The 15307-nt window shown below is 41.6% G+C and overlaps 1 protein-coding gene across 1 annotated transcript in view; it reads right to left on the reverse strand.

The window, feature by feature from the left end:
• Positions 1-15307, reverse strand: part of PTPRD (protein tyrosine phosphatase receptor type D) — a 513284-nt gene that overhangs the window by 10281 nt on the left and 487696 nt on the right. The window contains exon 34 of the mRNA XM_054986312.1: positions 5472-5597. Coding sequence (XP_054842287.1) covers positions 5472-5597 — 126 coding nt within the window. The remainder of the gene's footprint in view (positions 1-5471; positions 5598-15307) is intronic.

Consider the following 15307-nt stretch of genomic DNA (forward strand, 5'->3'; position numbering starts at 1 on the left):
TTTGACTGAAAGTGCCATTTGTAAAATGGATCCCATTCAGATTAAGATTACCCTTGAGTTTTGCACTTTCTAATCATTTATACGACAGCAATCAAGACTGGTTACTATCAGATGAGCTCAACAATCCAGTGATAAAAAGTCTAGCTCCCATTATATTTCAAAAAGAAGGTATCACAGTGTGCTCAATCAGACTAAAAATCCATATAATCCGGAATCCCATTTCCCCTGCTGCTGACCTCCAGCAACTGGTACTCAGATGAACACAGAGGCTCCATCCAGCCATCATAACTAATAGCTCATGATAGACCTTTCGTTATATAAATGTGTATACAGTCACCTAAGCTAGTGTCCATCACTTTCTCTTGTGTTAGTATATGCAGTCTCTTATAATTTTTACAAACAAACTGCAAAAGGAATTATTGTTATTACAACTCCCCCGCCCCCATTGTCTGTCTAGCACTGAACTGTTGCAAGCATCAATGGCTGGCTTCCATTATATCTCAGAGCCTTACTTTGCATGTAAATTGTCAGCAGAGTGTGCAATGCAACACACAAAAAAACAAAGGATCTGAGCACAACTGCTGCGCTTGCTCATTTTTGCACATTGTCAATCTGTGTAAGCAGTGACATTTAATAGAAGTGACACAAATTGAGCTATTGCTGTTAACCTTCATGCCTTCTGGATACCTCACAATTCCTGAAGGCATCTACTTTCCCGCCATGGTAGGAGAAACAGCAGATGCCATGTCACCGTGCCTGTAAGCAATAACTGAGGCGTTGTAGAAGGAGAGGAGAAAAAAGCTATTGCCAGATGCCAATCTCTTAAAATGGCACTCTTTGCAGAATGAAACCAATGAATAACTGCAATGATTATGGGAATTCCGATAAAGCAGCTTGGAAGCTGGAGGCAAGAAAAAATAATTATTCCTCCACCAAAGCAGTAGGTTGTGATTGCCTTGACATGGAGGTGAATATAGGGTGCTTAAAATAGCAAACACAAATGATAACTTGGTTCATGTTATTGCGCTAGCACTTCTACAGTATCTTTCACATTCCTCAGGTACATCATTCAGCAACTGTATCTAGGGAGAAAGAAGTTTTCTAGTGCAATCAGTAAAGACCAATGAAAAATTATAGGCTTGGTTTACTCTTATACAGGTCAACAAGACATCTTGCTCATTTTAAATGGCAATGACTTGTCTTTTGCCTGATTAAAGTATTTAGTGGTTAAGTGTTACGGTCAGGAGTATAAGAGTGAAAGAAAACACATATTCAGGAATCATTAAGCTATTGGTTGTAGGGTACTGACGTACCCTTGAACCAAGCAGCATTTTTGCCTCATTAAAAGTACCTTTAAGTGAGAGGAAAGGGCACCATTTTACTTGAGACTGACACAAAGTGTAAATCCTGATAGCAAGTTATTGCCACTGCAACAATAAGCCATGCTTTTATACAGCCATACCGGTATTGTAGCCAGTGGCACCTTAGAGAGCAACAAGAATTTCAGGGTATGAGCTTTTGAACATCAGAGCGCCTTTCTTCAGATACTCTGACTCCCAAAAAGCTCATACCCTGAAAATCTTGTTGCTCTCTAAGGTGCCACTGGACTCAAATCCTGCTGTTCTACTTCAGACCAACACAGCTGTGCACCTAAAATTATCCTGATATTGGAAGCAACCATGATAGCAGGAATATTTAGGATAGTGGAATGCTAATGTCATAATCTGAAAGATAAATACTAGCATCTGTTGCTGCCAGTGTATTTTAGGTTAATAACTTAGTGCCTTTGTCTACTGTCTTATGGGGAATTCCAGTAATACTCAGCCCAGAAGACCAGAATGATCCTGCAAGGCACATTTCAATTCTTCGTTAATAACTAAAGTGCTTCCTAAGGCTGACAGCCTAAAAGCCATGTGATGGTAGAAAGTTAGCACAAAATTTGTCCGGAAATCAACACTGTTCTTACACAGCTGACATCATGAACTGTCTGTCCTATAATTTAATGAGATGCTAACTTATGTCAGCCACCAAAGGAATGCCAAGATTCTATTAACAAATTTGGATCAGATCCTCCCCAGCTAAAAGGGGTGTTAGCTCCCCTCACTCCTCTTGCTACAAAGCCATACCACCATTAGACAGTTCCTGCAAACACTATTTCATCAGACACAGATACACACACACACACACACACACACACACACACCTCTTTTGCAGCTGTGCTTAGTAAAGAGTTAACTGATTCCAGTCTCTGTCTTTGAACTGGACGACCATCTGGATTTCTATCTTGCCTGTCACAGCAGATAAAATCAAAAGCCTTTTGAAGAGATTATGCGCAAGGCAGAAAGTGCTTCTCACAGATATCATTACTATGGAGTCCTTGTCTGCAACTGCCCCAGCTTGTTGACCCTGATAGTTTACAGGAAGATGCAAGTGTAAAGCAATAAGAAGTGAGCCATTCTATGGCACACCTGAACTTTCCACCACAATTCACCCAGCAATACAGGGATACTGTCACACTCCCAAATTACATGGAGTCACTGAATCCAATAAAGGTGCTTTATTATTCAGTTATTGTCCCTGACAATAAGAAAACCTGTAAGACTGCTGCTGCTGCTGTTTTAATCGTGTGCAAAGCAGCAAAAGGTAAAACAGCTACAACCAGATCACACTTTTGTCCTTTATATATGCTGGGTGTGTGTGTGTGAGAATTATGATCACATTAATATGTACAAGACTGTATGCATGCCACATATACTGTAGAAAAAGCATTGGAAGCAAGCAAATGCCCATCATTATTTATTTATGTATGAAGTGTGTGTATTTCTAAGATCTCATGTGTTGTGTGCATGTGGGATACTAATTGTCTGTGCATTGTGCACATCTCTGTAGAATCCCTGTCATTGTGGTTTTAGCCACCTCGTGCCAGGAGCAGAGAACAGGTTTTGTTCTCATTGCTTTCCTTTTTAATTATCTTGTGTGAACACATCAACATGATGGTATTGGGATTATTTTCCACAAGCTTGTTTTTATCCTATGCTTGTTTAAAGTGTTTCAACCAGCATCAGAATAATGCTTCACACACCATCTGAAGTTGCGCTGAAAGCCAGCAAAGGTGAATTTATAAACAGCTAACTCCCTTCTCAATGGTTGGCTGATGCTTTGATGTCAATTGTCACCGACAGTGTTAGTAATAATAATTACTTTGCGTTTGCCTTTCAAGCATTCAAAGTGCTTCACATGCATTATCTCAGTAATTGCAGACATCTGAAGACTTGACAATGGAGCATGGAGGATGGCATTGCAACAACACAGTTCACTATCCTTAACAGCAGAGGAATCCAAGCCCAGCCAGTTCTAACAAAATGGTGACAAATATCGTCGTAATTGTCACTCTTAGACATTAAAACTTTCATTCTAATGCATGTCCTTGGAGGTAAGTCCCACTGGGTTCATTTAAACCAAACTGATTAGGACTGAAGTTTGAAAAACAAATACTTTATGAGACTGACTGTACTTTAAGCGGAGTCTGGATCCAAACAATGGGCATTTTCTTCTCCCAAATTAACTACTTCCAAGATCCATTGGTTTGAACAGAAGTGTTAAGCAGGCGGTTAAATCTCTCCCACTGAAAACAACAGGACTAAAAATGCTTTATATTTTTCAGATCGACAACTATGTCAGCTATTAAAGTTTGCAAATCAAACTCTCGCTTTCTGGCCTCAACTGGCTGTTTAGCAACTCTCTTGGATGGCTGCCTTGTATGTGTTCCTCCTGTATTTTTATTTGTAGCCAATTTTAGCAGCAGAAGCACTGATGATAGGACAGCCTGGAATCTTAGGATGCTGAGCTGAAGCGTTTAATGGGCAGTCAATTTGTCCCATGTAAGCACAATGTTGTTAAGTTTCTCTAATCAATGTTATTGCTACAGGGCTTCCAAAAATGGAGCAGGCTAGGGGTTTATCCTGCCATCGAGTGCAAAGTGTTACAAATCACAGCTTGAGAATGGCTACAGTCAGGCCATAAAAATGTTTATATACAGTTAATCTTATATCAGTACTGAACTTGCAACTCAGCCATTCAGATAAGAAATGCAAAATGAAAATTAGCCAGTCAGGGTCATGGCCGTGTAGCTCTTCTCTGCAGACAGATTAGAACGCAGAGGAATATGCTATGCCAAGAATCAAATTATAATGTGTAAAGCTTGTCAAGCTTCCCTTAAGGATGCTATTTGCTCTGCGGTTTTTAAATCACACCACATTAACCTTCAAGCTCACATGACCTAAAGGGCTGTTGTAGAACAACAATGTATTTACAGGCTTAAGTGATGAAAATGCCTTAAAAAAAAAAAGAACTTTGAGAAAGGCATGGTGACAGAAAAAGTGAACAACATCCCAGACTTCTCTAACCAGTTAACTGCTCTTCAGACCAAAGATATATAAAATATACTCCAAAGTTCTGCTGATAAGGTTTTCTTTGTCTTACAAAGATACTGAAAAGGTTTTTTTTTTCCATTTTGGGAAATGACTGTGTATGAAGACAGCTAAGCAGTTATGTTTGCAATTCATCTCTGGATTACAGATACTATGTCTGTTGAGATGCCCTTAAGGTGCTGGTGGTAAAAAAAAAAGCGGGGGGGGGGGGAGGGCTGTTGGAATCACAAACAAGACCCAAACTCAGACATAGGTTAATTGCTACAGCATACTGTAGACATTAAAAAAGTCAATGTCTACAGTATGCTATAACAAAATAGGCAGGATTGTGAAATATGTAAATCTGATTTTGCAACTTTGTTACCTTGGCCTTCCCAGTCTGCTTAAATCCCATACCTAGGGGTTTCTGATGAGCCGTCTCACCAAGTCCAAGCATGAGACTTGATCCTAATACACACACACTACACTTGATCTTAGCCAAAAGGCCGAGAAGTGATGATCCTAATACTTAAAGATGGTTCTGTGAGTACCTGGATTGTACACTCCCAGTTTACAGAAGAAATCTAGGTCCCTACAGAATCATCTATAAGTGCCCACGTCAGGCCTCAGAGTCCATGGGATCTGAGGCTTGATGTAGACACATAGAAATGGTTCTGAAGTGCCGGGTTCTTAAAAACGAGTTGCTGAGTGCTTGGATAAAGCTCTAAGCCCATCATCATCATCATCATCATCTTCAACAACAACAACAACAACAATATCCCGCCCTCCCCGCAAGCGGGCACCATTGCATAAACATGCACTAGTGAAACACTGAAGGAAGGAAAGAAGAGGAAGAAAGGTTTGGGCTGTTCCTTATCCACTCCTGAGGTTCCGTCTCACTAAAGTACATGGACTTCAACAGAAGATCTTCAAATTGAATTCCTGGAGTGGGATTGAATTCTAAGTGGGATGAACAGTAAGAAGCCGTTCAACCATAATACAAAAGCAAAGTACCACCAATCTGAAACATCAGGTGATTAGAACATTCTCTGTTTGACTTACCCTGGCATCTGTGACCTTGAATTCTCTTAGGATGTATTGTGGCATGTTGTACTCTGCCATGGGATCCACCACGAAGTACTGATACCTTGCTGAGCGCTCTGCTGGCCAGTACTGGTGGCACTTTTCCTGTAGGGAGGAAAAATCCAATTTCTTGTTTATTTTTGTGCTATCTTCCACGGTCTTGGGTTCACAACACCCTCCTGCCAAAATATTTGAACCTTGGTCTGTTGTATTCACACACTGCACCAATATTTGTCACATCATTCCAATTTAGTAGATTGTATTATTAAATAACAGCGTAATGTATTGTTATACCATATCCTGTATGAGAAATTGGTAGTGGTGTGTAGGTGTTCTCTGCAGTGGTACAAGAACAGCTCACAACCCTTTGCTTCAGGATCCACCCCTGCCTTCAGTATTGGAGCAGAAGAAGCATTCAGCTGGGAGAAAACCTGTAAGCCTGTACTAGATCACTGTGCCCATCACAAAGGTATTCCTATCCTGGGAAAGGTCAGAAAATTTTTAGTGGCAACTGAGACATAGCTTGTCAAACAGCCTTTGGGGTAGCAATTTATGACAGAGGATAAGAATAGACTGCCACTCATAATCACTAGAGGTGGCCCAATCTAGAGGGATGGTATCTTTTCATATGTGTCGTAAATTTTAAATAATCTTTTCCCCCCCTTTCCCAAAATATTTTTTTATCCACTGTCTCATCTCCTCAGTAACTTAGTTCTTCCAGGCTTACTGTTTCATGTCATTTTACAAATGACATGAAACACTAGTCTCCCACAAAACAAACTTCCAGTTAATTGTACAAATGTGAATCAAACTCAATAAAACGTTTGCCCTTCTTGTGCTTGACATCTCTGCCCCCCCATAGCTTTCTGATTTGGGGCACCTTCCTTCCTTTTTACCTCTTGCAGTTACCTTCAGTTTCTGGTCTGCCTCACACATGCCCAGTAACCTGAAATGTACCTAATGCTGTTCTCCCCTCCTCTTCACCTTGCATATACCTGACTGACCTCCACCTGTAATCCCATTCATTCTTTGTCCTCCTCACACATTTCCCCCTCTGCTTTTCCATGCCTAATCTCTTCTGACAGTCCCAGGGTGTTATTGACCTCTAATTGCACTGATCAACAATTCTTTCACCCAGTCTCTCTTTTTTTTTACTTTTATGATATTTTGCACTTACCACACATCCTACACATGAAACAGTATAACCCAAAGAAGGGATATCCCTTACAGTCACAATTGCAGCACTGTAATACTAATTAGGGTGGACATTTCAGGGCTTTTTCAGCAATCTTGAGAGCTAAATATTCTGTACTTTCGAAAAAGCCGAGAATTGCATGACTCCAGCACACATCTCAGTGGCTTTGGTAAGACTATTAGTCACTTGGGGAGAAAAGGGACCTTTTTGCCAACTAAATAAGCTTTATTAGTATATAACTCTGTTGTTATTGCAAACTGGTTCATTCCTCTGGAAACATTCTGAAGAAGCTTAATAAAATTTAAGGCTGTAAATACGTGCCCAGAACTGCAAGGCCTAGCAGAATAAGTACTGATGACATTTGGAAAAATAAAAGACATGACTTCAACTTTTAACTGGTTTTGTGATGGTTTAAATTTTATTGTCTGTCAGTATTAAAAGCACACCACTATGTTTCCCCTGGAATTGTAAACGCTAAAGAACACATATGGCTTTTCAAGTAACAAAACATCACACCTAGTCAGGTGGCTTACAGCCCTATACTATGTATGTTCACTAGGAAATAAACCCAACTGAATTCAATGTGGCTTACTAAGTGTCCACAGACATGGATCCTTAACATGTTTATTTCATTAGTGTAGTGAGTGAAAGCACCAAATTTTGTTTTTGTGATTTTAAGCGCCTAGAATCAGATTTAGGGCCTCCTTAATTTTCAACACTATTAAAATATAACACTGATACCCAAGATGGCTAATGGTATGAAAAAACACAGCAACATCTATTTTGAAAGCGTGTCTTTAATATATCTTCATTCACCTAGGTATCCTTAAAATTTTAGTCTTTACATGAGCATTGTACAAAGTCCTTATATTTGCATTCTTAAAGTAGTTTGCATCCCAGAATAGCTATTATACCCTTATGGTGAAAGAGCTTCCTTTGTAAGATTGCATGATCAGCTTGCTACATGTCTTGAAAGTGTCTAGAGTTGTTCTCTGCATTGTCACCTGTGATTTGTTTATTTAGTGCAAAAGCCCTCTAAAGGAATTGGATGCTGTGCCCTGCTGCTTGTGACCAAATTCCAGCCTAGTAAGCAGGTGACAAATTGTCTACAGCATTGATTCTTCTGACAAAAGAGAACCATTCTTGCCTCCTCCATGATTACAGTCAGTCTTTCTGGTTTCTGGAAGTGATGGAAATCTTAAGTATAGGTGTTCAAAGTGATGACCAGTCAGCAGCACAAATGTCTCTAATATCTTTACAGGATTTCCAAGCCTGTCAGACTGACCTTTCCCCTTGTTCATCAAGCAGAATCTTGTGAAGCAAACAGAAAATGTACAGAATACTGGCAAGGCACTTGATCTTAGTTCTCCCAGATTAGCCCATATACTTAAGATGTAGTGAAAGCACACATTCAAAAATGACCACCCAGATGTCCATTACAAAGGCTACCCCTGGTTGATCAGATCATGATGGCATTTGCCAACCAGAATGACAACCACATCTGTGGCAATGTTGTGCATCTGAATAGTTTATCATGACCCCGAGCGTAATATACATGTTCTCAAATCCTATTTTCAGTTTCCTCTACCGTTTTCAGATACTGGGACTGTGAAACTAATCCCCAGGATGAGATTGACAGAGTCCTGTGAGCAGTGAGGCCCACCACTTGTCTCCTGGATCCCTGTTCATCTTGGCTGCTGAAAGCCAGCGTTGACAGACTTCAGGATCTATTGGAGGCCACTGTCAACTTGTCTCTGAGCTCTGGGTTTTTTCCTGGAGCCTTGAAAGAGTCAGTGGTGAGGCCACTCCTGAAGAAACTATCTTTGGAGCCCACCGACCCATCCAGTTACTGGCCAGTATTGAACCTCCCATTCCTGGGTAAGGTGATTGATCAGACATTAGAAGAACAACTGCATATATTCCTGGAGGACACCTCTGTCCTGGATCCATTTCAGTCCAGCTTCCAACCTGGCCATGTGACAGAGAGCCAAACCACAAGAGACAGAGAGGGAAAGGAGTCTCCCACTACACTTCCCAGGTAAACTTGCGTGGACCCGCCACGTGTAATGCATCTCTTGTGGTTTGGCTCTGAGACAGGACTGGTCGCCCTGATGGACGATCTTCATAGACATCTGGATCACGGAGGGTTGGTGCTGCTGCTGTTGTTAGATTTCATGGAAGTGTTCAATATGATCAACTACGAGCTGTTGACCCACTGCCTCACCGATGTGGGGAGCAGTTGTCACCATGCTACCTATCGGTATGCAGCACCCCTCAGGGGGCGATACTCTCCCCAATGTTGTTTAACATTTACATGTACCCCCTCGCTTAGCTGGCTCGGAGTTTCAGTCTGGAGTGTCATCGATATTCAATTATATCTGTTGTTAAATGGTCGGCCAGATGCTGTGCCAGATACCCTGGCCAGGACGTTGGCAGCTGTGACTGGATAAAGCAGATTTGACTGAAGTTGAACCCTACGAAGATGGAGGTCCTGTACCTGGATCGAGGGTTGCTGGGTTTGGTGTATGGCTCCCAGCCCTAGATGGAGCACCGCTGGCAACTATGCCGACAGTGAGGAGTCTGAGCATGGTCCAGGGTGTCTCTATTTCAATGGAGGCCCAAGTCATGGCCTGCATTCTTCTATCTTCTATCTTCGTCGAATCAGGCAGCTTGTTCCCTACTTCTTGACTGGCAACCTAGCTAAGATGATCCAAGCAACGGTCATCTCCAGATTAGATTACTGTAACTTGCTCTATGCAGGACTGCCCTTGAGACTGATCTGGAATTTACAGCAGGTCTAGAAAACAGCAGCATGTATTCTGAACCTGGGACTCCAGGTAGGATGCATAGTTGACCTGTTTTATGTCAGCTGCACTGGCTTCCAGTCAAATTTCGGGTCAAGTTTAAGGTACTGATGTACGTTTAAATCCCTTAACAGATTGGGACCAATATACCTGCAGGACTGCCTCTCATCATATGTTCCCCAGAGGGCATGTCATACTGCTGACAAACACCTTTTGGTGATCCCTGGCCCCACAGATGTTCACCTAGCCTCGACTAGGGCCAGAGCCTTTTTGGCCCTGGCTCCTGTCTGGTGGAACTCTCTCACTGTCAAGACTAGGACCCCAGGGGACTTGTTACAGTTCCACCAGACCTGTAAGACGGAAATGTTCCACCAGGCTTACGATGGTGGTTGAGGCATAGGCCCAGTTGGCCTCTCTGTTGCGGCCTCTGGTCTGCTGGTTTTACATTCTGGCGACATGCCTGCTCTACCTCCATGATAACGGTGTGTGAGATATATTATGATGAACCATCTTATGCTCCATTTTAGACTGTGGTTTTAACTTTTGTATTGGAACTATGAAATTGTAAATTTTATCTTGTATTGTGTTTTGTTGTTTTAATTTATTGCATTACTGTATAATGTTGTAACATGCCATGGGCTTGCTTGTGGGAAAGGCAAGCAAGAAATTAAATTAAATTAAATCCAGACTTCTCTTCTGCTTATTTAATGAGTCAAAAAGGAAATCCACCCAACTGATTATTTTTGTTTGCTCTAATTGTTTTCTGAATTGTCCTCTGCCCCTTTTTTCTGAATGATTTAAATTTTTTTGAAATGTAAATATCCAACACAATGTCCATTCTTTTAGAATGCTGTAATTTGCTGTTCATGGGTACAAAAACCTGAACGTCAGTTTAGTCATCAAGTAAGCATATGCAGATAGTGGGCAGGAATAAATAAGGACAACACATCCAGCACTTCTGGAATCATTTTGTCTTTGATTGGGGTTCTAATAAAGCATTCTCTTAGATAGTATAATGCAAATTTTATAAGACATTTTTCTGGAAATCCTGATACTTCTTCTTAATTATACCTTTCTAATTTGCAAAGCAAATCAATTGATTCATCATCGCTGTTCCATCTGTCAAGTATAACTAAGGCTAGCCAGGAATGGATTTTCCATTATAGTATGAGATACATTTTCTACCTACCTCTTTACGATTCATTTTCAGTAAGTATGATTGCTCATGACTTGGAAAGTTGTGTGTGCACACAGGGAGGTATCTTCTCCAGGTCATCATCAGGAAGCCCTGGCCCCAGACTTACCTGGGGCCTCAGTTTGTGGGCTGTGGAGTGCTGGGCTTAAATTTGCCGAAGACTTGGAGGTTGTGACCAAGACAATTGCCAAGGATTTAGCCATCGCTTTCACAACCCACCTTTCCCAAACCTGTGGGTATCACCTTTGGGGATAGTCCCAAAGGAGGCCTCGAGTGACCATCGCTTAATATACCATCTTTCACACCCTTGGAGTTCTTCTGTTAATGTGGATATTCCTACAGAATATTGCTTGGTCCAGTATATGTTCTTTCATCAAACTGTCCACCTCATCAGGTCTTGCAGCATTGGGGCCCTTATGGAGAAGTCAGCCTTCAGCTGCTCCCAGTGCACCCTGATGACTGTTCCCTGCTGGGTTTAAATTTGACAACTGCGGGAACATTGAGAAAGGTCATGCTAATGGGGCTCTCTGTGCCCTGTGCAGCCTTCAGAGCCTTCAGCACATTCTTTAAATTGACAGCAAAGGTCCTCATGGGGTACCCACACATTACAAGTTACCTTGATGACTTCCTTATAGTAGGCTCTCTGGGCAGCACTGCTTGTGCTGACTGGCCACCTTTCAAACCCTGGCAGGTGAGCTGGGCGTCACGCTTGTCTGAGAAAAGACTGAAAGCCAGGCCACCCATCTGACCTACCTGGACATTGAGCTGGACTCAGTGGCTGGGTGCTCCTGCCTCCCCTCTAACAAGCTCCAAATGCTCCAGAAGCTCATCCATCATACCTTGTCCTGTGCCAAATGCACGTTCAAGGAACTGCAACTTCGCCTGCAACATAGTTTCACTGAGGCAGGCCTTCTGTGTCCGCCTTGTCAGGGTGATGGCCAGAGCTCCCCCACATCATTACATTTGGGTTTCTAGGAGCATGAGAGAGGACCTCAAGGTCTGATTCTCATTCTGGAGTGAATATAGTGGAGTTTGGGCCCCAAGTTGCAGATGCACTCGATACTGCCCAGAATGCTGGCTTTGGGGTCTCCATCCACGGCTGGTACTGTGCACAGAGATGGCATGAGCATTAGTCTGGGTATGAACTCTGGCATGACCTCACCTTTCTCAAGCTCTTCCCAATCCTAGTGGCAATAGTCATCCGGCAGCAATAGCTCGACAAGTGGGTCTTCTTCTGGTGCAATAATCAAGCAGTAGTTCAGGTTCTGAATAGGCTGTCGTCATGCTCTGAGCGGGTCATGCACCTTGTAGGCAGATTTCTTTTGACCTGCTTGTCTGCTAACATCCCATTTTCAGCCCAAATAACAGCATCTCATTTTTGGCACTAATAACAGCATTGCAGACACCTTGCCTTGCTTCATTGCCCTCACCCCTGAAGGCTCACTGGAACTTGGACCCATTTCTGGAGGATCTGTGGGAGCTTGGGAGCTCACAGTAATGCAGGGAGTACTAGCTTCAGTTGCCCCCTCCACCCTATGAACTTACTGGGCTGCTTTAGTGAGCTTCCTGGCTTTTTCCTCTAGAGCTGGGGGTAGAGCCTCTTTGTCTGTGTTAGAAATATTGCACTCCTTGGAAGAATGTGATATTTGAACATTACTCCTTTTGGAATCATTTGTGGTGATACGGTGATACCATTGAACAGTTTGTGACTGAGCTTAAACTTAAAGCTAACAGCTATGAATTTGGGTCTATAACTAATGACATGGTCAGAGATAAAATTGTGTTTAGTGTAACGGACAAGCTAAAGGAAAGACTCTTAAAGGAACCTGACCTTACTCTTGAGAGAGCAGTTGAGATATGTCAGCTAGCCAAAGCAACAGCAACTCAGCTGCAAACGATGGCAACTTTTTCTAAACAGCTGTATGAAGCACCTGTGAAAGATAAGGATTGTGGGGAGTTTTCAGTCCAGGTGCTTGGACGTGAGAGGTCACATTGTGAAGGCAGACAGGACTTTGTTAGAGATAAAGAATGTTTTCACTGTGGTATTGTACATAAGCCTCAAAAATGTCCGGCATTTGGAAAGATTTGTTAAAGATGTGGAAAGAAAAACCATTATGCCAAATTATGTAAGGCAACTTTGACAGGTTGTAGCAGAGACCAACAAAGACATCAAGTTTACATAGTCTGTTTATAGGAGTGTTGTCTCATAATGAGGCTGGTTCTGCTATAACTCAAGTCCCTGGGTGGTATGCTGATATAACTTTAAGAGGGCTCTCAGTGAAGTTTAAATTGGATACTGGGGCTGAAGCAAATGTTTTGCCACTTGGAATATTAATTCTGCCAGGCCAGAAAGCATTAATTAAAAGTGATACCATGCTTGTAGCTTATGGTGGAACACAGATAAAGCCTTTGAGGACAGATAAAACCTTTGAGGTCCTTGATGTGTGCACTTCAAAGGGAACATCTAGACTTATAATTTTTGTAACAGATATGTCAACTCTTCCATTGTTGGGTAGGGCAGTCTGTGAGACCTTGGATTTGGTCTGGAGGGTTGATGTTGTACGTTCAATTGAATTGCTGTCAAAGGAACAATTGCTGTAGAGGTACCTTCCTACAATGGCTGTAGGAAGGTTCCTCTTGCAGTAATGGATAGATTAAAAGAGCCCTTATGTCAGATGGAAAGTGCAGGAGTAATATCTAAAGTTGTGGGGCCTACAGACTGGGTGAACAGTTTTGTAATCACAGAAAAAAAGAATGGGAAGTTATGTAAATGTCTTGATCCCCATGATTTGAATAAAGCAGTGCATAGGCAGCATTATACCATTCCTACAGTAGATGATGTATTGAGTAGATTAGCTGGAATGAATTTTTTCACTATTGTGGATGAGAAAGACGGGTATTGGCAAGTGAAGTTAGATGAAGATTCATCGCGTTTGTGTACATTTAATACACCTTGGGGAAAGTATTGTTTTTACTGGCTACCATTTGGACTTAAATCTTCCAGTGAAGTATATCAACAGAAAAATGAGGAAGCTTTTGGGCACATAAAGGGAGTGTATATGATAGCTGACGATATGATTGTAACAGCAAAAACCTCTGAGGAGCATGATCAGATTTTGCATCAGGTTATGGAAACAGCAAGGGCTAAGAATATCAAATTTAATAAAGATTCAATTTAAGGTTGACTCTGTAAAGTATATGGGACATATAGTGACTGCCCAAGGTGTGAAACCAGATGAGGATAAGGTGAAAGGTATTATTCTTAGATTCTTGGGATCAGTGAAATATCTTTCAAAGTATATTCCACGTGAGGCAGAACTTACTGCATCATTAAGAAATTTATTGAAGAAGAATGTGTTATTTCAGTGGATGCCAGAACATCAGAAGGCATTTGAAATGGTTAAAAAGTTGTTGTGCCAGGCACCTGTACTTCAATATTTTTTGTTTTAGTTCAAACTGATCATAAACCACTGGAAGTAATTTTCAAAAAACCAATTGGTGGCGCTCCTGCTCACTTGCAATGTATGCTTTTACAGCTTCAGAGATATAAACTTGATGTTGTGTATACCCCAGGGAAGTATATGTATCTTGCTGATACATTATCACGGGCTACTGTGGATCCTCCTATAACTGATGAGGAATCAGTAGAAGGAGAGAGAGTAGAGCATAAAGTAAGTACCATAGCTATGCATTCAGAGGGAATAACCACTATACAGGAGGCCACAAGTCAAGATTGCCAACTTCAAGTGGTAGTAGCCCTTATAAGGCAAGGATGGCCTCAGTATTTGAGAGATGTTCCACCTGAGTCAAAGCCATTTTGGTCAGTGAAAGATTCGTTACGTTGTGAAGAGGATATTCTTTATATGGGTGAAAGGACAGTTATTCCTTTGTCACAAAGGCAAAATATGTTGTTTAAGCTTCATGACTCACATCAGGGTATGAAGAATTGAAGCCAGGGCAAGAACATTAATGTATTGGCCTGGTATGGGAAATGACATTGAAACAATGGTGGGAAATTGCTTTGTGTGTGCATCTTTTAGCACCCCAAAATCAAAAGGAGCCACTTATACTACATGAAATTCCTGAATTGCTGTGGGAAAAAGTGGGTGTAGATATTTTTGAATATCGTTTCCCCCCATTCCTTCTTGTGATAGATTATTTTTCAAAATATCCAGAAGAATTTGCCTGATAAAACTGCAAGAACTGTGACTGCGAAACGTAAAGCGGTGTTTGCTTGCCATAGCATTCCTAAGATGTTTGTGAGTGATAATATGCCTTTGGTGAGTAGAGAATTTCAGCAATTTGCTCAGGATTGGGGATTTGAACAATACCTTAGTAGTCCAGGGTACCCACAATCTAATGGAAAGGTAGAAAGAGAAATTTGTTCAATAAAGCATCTTATTACAAAGGCAGAAGACTCGCAAAGGGACCCTTATTTGGCATTGTTAGAATATCAAAATACACCTGTTACTGGAATGGTGTATTCACTAGCTCAGATGCTGATGGGTAGAATGTTAAGAGGTAACTTTCCAGTAACTACTGGTTTACTACATCCCAAAATACCTACTGGGATACAGGAAGGCCTTCAGAAGGGTCAGGATAGACAAAAATATTTTTATGA

This window comes from Eublepharis macularius, chromosome 8 (genome assembly GCF_028583425.1).
Source record: "Eublepharis macularius isolate TG4126 chromosome 8, MPM_Emac_v1.0, whole genome shotgun sequence".
Lineage (NCBI taxonomy): Eukaryota > Metazoa > Chordata > Lepidosauria > Squamata > Eublepharidae > Eublepharis > Eublepharis macularius.